The sequence below is a fragment of the Pelophylax lessonae genome (assembly GCF_965119305.1).
Source record: "Pelophylax lessonae genome assembly, chromosome: 5".
NCBI classification, from domain to species: domain Eukaryota; kingdom Metazoa; phylum Chordata; class Amphibia; order Anura; family Ranidae; genus Pelophylax; species Pelophylax lessonae.
In genome coordinates this window covers 492427280-492434000 of record NC_138772.1, presented here as the reverse complement: position 1 = coordinate 492434000, position 6721 = coordinate 492427280, and the positions used below count along the sequence as shown (strand labels likewise).

Below are 6721 nucleotides of genomic sequence, written 5' to 3'. Positions count from 1 at the left end.
GTGAGTGACCTCATCCATTGGCCTCCCCAGCTGACAGCTCAAAAGCCCTAATCAGGCAGATAGAGACTGATGGTGCCTAGGCAGAAGGAGCTCTGTCCTATCTGCAAAAGGTGCAAACATTTTTATATCCTTTCCAGGGACACTTTGCTGCTGAAGTAATGCCCTTAAGCTTCTCGCTCTCTTGGATGACAGCAGCACGCTAAATCATTTCATCAAACTCATTTAAATTAATTTATGTTACATTCTACTCTTCCGGACTGGTCCCTATTTAACAATAATACTTTCTAGCAAAAAATAGCCAAATTAGAATAAATAATAAATAAATAAACAACACACTGTAAAAAAAAAAAAAAATCACTTTTCAAACTTGTGTAAAAAATGTTCCAGGGACACCTCCCAATAAATCGGAAAACCTTGGCACCTATAAAAAACTGTAAAAAAACAAAAACACTTTTCAAACTCGTGTACAAAATGTTCCAGGGACACCAGTACCAGGGAAACCTCCTAATAAATCGGAAAACAGTGCGATCCAAAACATTCAAGCAACCGTAGGGATTTTTTTTAATCAAAGTGATAACATTTCCAGGGACAACACTTTGGAAGGCCGGGGCGGCTCCTGGGAACCCGAGGCGAGCTAGCCTCTGTACCTGTCCGCACACTTCCAAAAATGTTTACTCTAAACTGCCGAAGTCTAGTTATCCAAACTAGAAACACCGCTGATCCTCATCCCGTCACAACATATTTACTAAATACTGTTGGAAAATATTAGGATTATTGTATTCTTTTGGTTTATGATTTAAAAAAAATATTAAAAAATAAATAAAAAAAACAAAAACAAACACAAATATACAAAAAAGATATGAATGAATGATCTGAATGTAACAATCTTGAAAAGGAAAATTATTATTTTTTTTTTTAACAAGAAGTTCACCCATGCTTAAAATCAGAGACAACTACGACAACTGTGCCAGGAAAACAGCTAACAAGCACACAGCATATTCCACCACGATGTGCCTAAGGGCATTTGAATAGTTGAGTTGCAAGTCTGCTGGAGAACTTCACCCTAGCTGGTTGACAGTATATTACGCACACACACACACACACACACATATATATATATATATATATATATATATATACACAGTACAATACAGCATGGCACTCACGTTTGATTTGCCTGGGTTTGCTCTGTTTCCTTCGGGACATGCTGACTGTACTTGGTCCAGGTACCCCAGCGGACAGATCAATTGGTTTGTCTCATAGAAGAGGCGATCGATGTCTTGCGATTGAGAGTCAGATGATGTGATGCCCGGATGGAGAAGAAGAAGAAGAGGGGAGAAGAGCAAGTAGAGGGACTGGAGCAAGAGACGAGAGGGGACAAGCGAGAGGTGGGAGGGTGGCAGGGATGAGAGTGCAGAGAGAAAGAGAGAGTGCAGAGAGAGGAGGGAGTAAAGGGATGGAGAGCACAGAGAAGAGAGGGGACAGAGAGGTGGGAAGGGGAGGGGGGGTCCTCTCCTACAGTCCCAGGGAGGATGGTGATGCTGCTGCTGCTTGAAGCTTGAGCCCAGTCAATGCTCACATCCACTCTCCCTGACTGATTGCTGAATGGGGAGGAAATCAGAGGAGGAGCGAAAAGCCACTTTTCCAGTAGGAGGGGAAGCAGATAAGGAATGAGCAGGGAGGGAAAGCCCTTTACAAACTGTCATAAAAAGAATGTGTCAAGACAGTAGCCTCTAACGAGCACTGCATGTGGCTTCCAGGAGAAGCGCCCAATGTGTGTGTTCCTCCTGGAAGCCGAATGGAAACTTGAGCAGCAACATCCTTCCTCGTCCTCCCCATCACCTGAGCCGCTGATGCCGGAATGGGAAAAGTTTCAGCAATTTTCTCATTACAGAACATTGCGGCACATTTCCTCCTGCTGCTCGGTGACACAGATCTTATCGGGGGGCTTTCTCAGGCTGCGGCTTCATCCAGATAATGGTGTTCAGTCCACCTGCGGAAAAAAAAAAGGACCTGGAAAATGATGGGGACGTCTAGGTGGCATCGCTGTAACTGTTAAATCCAATCACTAAGCTTTAACCACTTCAGCCCCGGAAAGGTTTTACCCCCCTTAATGACCAGGCTATTTTTTGCGATTCGGCACTGCGTTACTTTAACGAAAAATTGCGCGGCCATGTGACGCCGTACCCAACTACAATCAATGTCTTTTTCTTCCCACAAATAGAGCTTTCTTTTGGTGGTATTTGATCGCCTCTGCGGTTTTTAGATTTTGCGCTATAAACAAAAAAATAGCAACAATTTTGAAAAAAAAAAACTCCATATTTTTTACTTTCTGCTATAAAACATTCCCAATATTTTTTTTTTTTTAAATTACATTTTTTTATCAGTTTAGGCCAATTTTTATTCTGCTACATATTTTTGTTAAAAAAAAAATCCCAAAAAGCGTATTTTTAATGGTTTGTGCAAAAGTTATAGCGTTTACAAACTACAGGATAGATTTTTGGACTTTTTATTTATTTATTTATTTTTATTAGTAATGGCGGCGATCAGCAATTTTTAGCGGGACTGCGACATTGCGGCGGACAGATCGGACCCCTAACTGACATTTTTGACACTTTTTGGGGACCAGTGACATTAATACAGTAATCAGTGCTAAATATTACGCACTGTTACTGTATAAATGACACTGGCAGGGAAGGGGTTAATACTGGGGGTGATCAAAGGGGTTAATGTGTACCTAAATATGCTTACTGACTGTGGGGGGGGGGGAAGTTCTGTGACAGGCACAGAGAGATCGGGGTTGCAGCTTAGCTGAAACTGCTGATCTCTCCCTGCCTGTCTGACAGAAGACTCGCCTGCTTTGTTTACATAAGCAGACGGGTCTTCTGTCAGTTTATCTAAAAATCGCGGGAGGGCAGCGACAATCACCGTCACTCCTCCCGCAGCGCGCCTCTCGCTGTGTCTAAACACAGTGGGAGCGTGGCTCCGGCGGCACGCGCACGTCACCGAGACCTAATGCACGAAATCATGTTGTACTAAGTGGTTTTGCGCAGCCAAAACGCCCTGCCACAGTAATACTACGGTGGGCGGTCGTCAAAAGGTTAACGTATCACCTTCAATATTTTTTTATTCTGCAGATTTAATTTAGGGCTCATTCACATCTATGAATGCACCTGTAAATGCATGGCAATACACATTACGTGCGTTGATATGTTGTGATTTGTTCACTTTGAATAGAACCCCCAGGGCTTGTTCACACATGTGGTTGAGGGGAAGTAAAACCCCACAGTTGAGCTTTTATCAGACCTCAACCTCTGCCCCTTAAGAGTCCACTCACATCAATGTGTTTTTTCATGCTTTTTTTGCAGGAAACGCATTGCATTATTTCTAACATGGGTTCCTATGGAACACGTTCACATCAATGAGCCTCTGTGTTTTTGAAAAGAGTCAGGGGCTTTTTTAAACGCAAAACTGTGCTTTTTTGGCTCAATATACTTCAATGGAAGAGCTGCAGAAAAGCAGGTAGTGCGTTTTTACAACAAATTTGCAAAAAAAAAAAAAGCATAGAAAAACGCAAAACGCTACAAAATCACAGTAAAAAAAAAACTGCAAAAAGCACTGCAGAAACGCTCAAAAGCAAACTGCATAGGTGTGAATCAAGCCTTAAACCCCACATTTGAGCCATGCTTTTATCACCCTGCAACCTCTGCCCCCTCTAGGCTCCATACACACCAATGTGTTTTTTCATGCTTTTTGCAGAAACGCAGGGCATTGTTTCTAACATGGGTTCCTATGGAACACGTTCACATCAATGCATTTTTGTGCCTCTGCATTTTCGAAAATGGTCAGGGACTTTTTTAAACGCAAAACGGTGCTTTGTTTGTATTTTTGGTTCAATAGACTTCAATGGGGGAGCTGCAGAAAAGTAGGTAGTGCATTTTTATTGCGTTTTACTGTAATTTTGCCACCTTTTGCGTTTTTTAATCTACCCAACAGCAAATTTGCCAAAAAAAGCATAAAAAACGCAAATCGCTGCAAAAATCGCAGTAACACCCCCCCCCCCAACCCCCCCCGCATAAAGCACTGCAGAAACGCTCAAGAGCAAACTTCATAGGTGTGAAACAAAGCTTAAACCCCACTGTTGAGCCATGCTTTTACCATCCTGCACCCTAAGTCGACTGACACGTCCCCTCAGTGTGAACCAAGCCTTAGACTCCATTCACACCAATGCGTTTTTTTTTTTCATGCTTTTTGCAGAAACGCAGAACATTATTTTTAACATTGGTTCACTTGACTTGGAGAAGCTGCAGAAAAGCATATGGTGCGTTCTGCATTTTTACCACGATTGTGTCGGGATTTTGAAGAGATTTGCGTTTTTTTATCTGCCCAACAACAAATTTGCAGAGATGTATAGTAATTAAGTAGAACTACTTCACTACTGTACTTAAGTACCGAAAGGCTGTATCTGTACTTTCCTAGAGTAGAATTTCTTTCTCCTACTTCCACTTTTACTTCACTACATTTTTTCGATGATTTCAATACTTCTACTCCGATATTTTTTTTTGTGCTGCATAGTTACTCGTTACTATTATAAAAATTACCACTGCCAGAACAGTAGATGGCAGGTTTCATGAAGCTCAAAACATGTGTATTATCAGCGCATACGAAAATAAATGCTACTGTATGTATAAATAAAAGCTGCATTTGAAATAATAAAAAAACAATATGATGTTCAAAATTTTGACTTCTTTCTTTAATAACTACATAACACAGTACTTGTACTTTTACTTTCAGTACTTGAGTAGCAATTTTTTTTTCAAAACTACTTGTACTTTTACTTTCAGTACTTGAGTAGCAAAATTTAAAAAAAAACTACTTGCAGTACTTAAGTACAAAAAATGTTGAATACTTTAGTACTTCTACTCAAGTCACTTTTTGATTGAGCACTTGCACTTCTACTAAAGTCCCTTTTTGATCGAGCACTTGTACTTTTACTCAAGTATGGGTTTCGAGTACTTTATACAACTCTGCAAATTTGTAAAAAAAAAAACCCCACAGATCGCAACCAAAATGCAGCAAAAACGCTGCAATATTGCAGTAAATTCACTGTAACAACCACATAAAGCACCGCAGAAAGCATTGCAGAAACGCTGAAAAGCAAACTGCATAGGTGTGAATGGAGCCTCAGGCTAGGTTCACACCATCGCATTTTCTAGTACGGCTTGCATTTTGCAGAAACGCAGTGTGAGCCATTGAACATGATTTATTATGAGTAACGTTCATATCTTTGCGGTTCCTGCGGGCACATTTTTTAGAAAGGGTCTTGGACTTCTTTCCCCGCAGCGTTTTGCATTTTTGGTCCAATAGACCTCAATGGGCCCACATTCAAAACGCAAGTGCTACCTGTGTCCTGCTTTTTGCCTGCGTTTTTGCCCGCATTTCTTTTTTTTTAATCAAACGGTTCTTTATTGAGCAAAAAAAAAGTGTAAATAACAGTAACAGGGTAATACAGTAATCCACAAGTAATTAGCCAGGCTATGACCAGAACAACAGGGCATGAATATCAGAAGGACATATTAGTTAGTACATATGCTTGAAATTATCTTGGACAAGTAACAGTGAAGTGGAACGACTACATGACCGTGTGCAGCGGGAAGACCAAGAACACTGTGAACAACCTAAGGTCCAGGGGATTATGTAGGGGGGAGGGACGGGGCACCAGGGCCAGCACATGTCTCCGGGGCTTGAATCCACCTGTCCCATATCTTAGTAAATTTCGTGGGACATCCTCGATGCGTATACAGAAGTTTCTTGTACGGAATAGTGGCATTAACTTCTCTCAGCCAGTCATGAAAAGTAGGAGGTCTATCTCGCATCCAACTTCTCGCAATCAGCTTTCGGGCAGAGAACAGGGTTTCATGTAGAAAAACAGTGGTAAACTTATTCATGCTGGTGTCAGGGAAAATTCCCAATAGACACGGTTTGGGGAACAGTGAGAGGGGAGAGCCCATGGTGTCATGAAGGAATTTGACTATCTGTGCCCAGTATCCCTGAACCTCCGGGCAGCTCCAAATCAAATGGTAAAAAGTTCCCCGCTTCCGTTTACACATAGGGCAGGTATTCGAGGTGTCCCGTCTGTATTTGGCCGTCAGAATGGGGGTAAAGTACGCACGGTGAAGAATATATATCTGCGTGAGGCGGTCGGACAATTTAGGGGAAGCCAATTTGCAAGTATCAAGGGCGTCGCTCCACTCGTCATCTTCCAGGTCTCCCACATCCTCCTCCCACCTAGCCTTAGGGACATAAGCCAGAACTGTGGACGCCGGCTCGTGCAACATAGTATATAAAATTGAAATGAGGTGACTAGGATCCGAGCAGCTAACAACCTCCAGCACAGGAACTGGAGGAAGTTCGGGCAGAGGCTGAGGGAATTGCGCTTGGAAAGCGTGTCTCAGTTGGAGGTACCGATAACGCATATGAGGGGGAAGATGGAACCTGTTGGAGAGGGACTCAAAGCTCCTAATAGTGCCATTCGTGAGGAGGTGAGATAAGAAAATGACACCGTATCGGACCCATACATGCACATCCGGCACAGTCTGGAACTCAGGGAGGGAGGCATTATACCACAAAGGGGTATATTCGTGCAGGTCCGGGAGGGCCAGCTTGCTCGAGACCACGTCCCACAGCCTCCGATAGTGATAGAACATTGAAGTCCTGCTGT

The 6721-nt window shown here is 42.4% G+C and overlaps 1 protein-coding gene across 2 annotated transcripts in view; it reads right to left on the bottom strand.

Moving 5' to 3' along the window:
- Positions 1–1732, bottom strand: part of ZFPM2 (zinc finger protein, FOG family member 2) — a 559985-nt gene extending 558253 nt beyond the window's left edge. Inside the window, exon 1 of one of the 2 annotated variants that reach the window (XM_082257925.1) lies at positions 1167–1732. In XM_082257925.1, coding sequence (XP_082114051.1) covers positions 1167–1206 — 40 coding nt within the window. In that variant the 5' untranslated portion in view covers positions 1207–1732. The remainder of the gene's footprint in view (positions 1–1166) is intronic. The other variant, XM_082257924.1, reaches the window with a different exon arrangement.
- Between the last annotated feature and the right edge of the window lie 4989 nt (positions 1733–6721).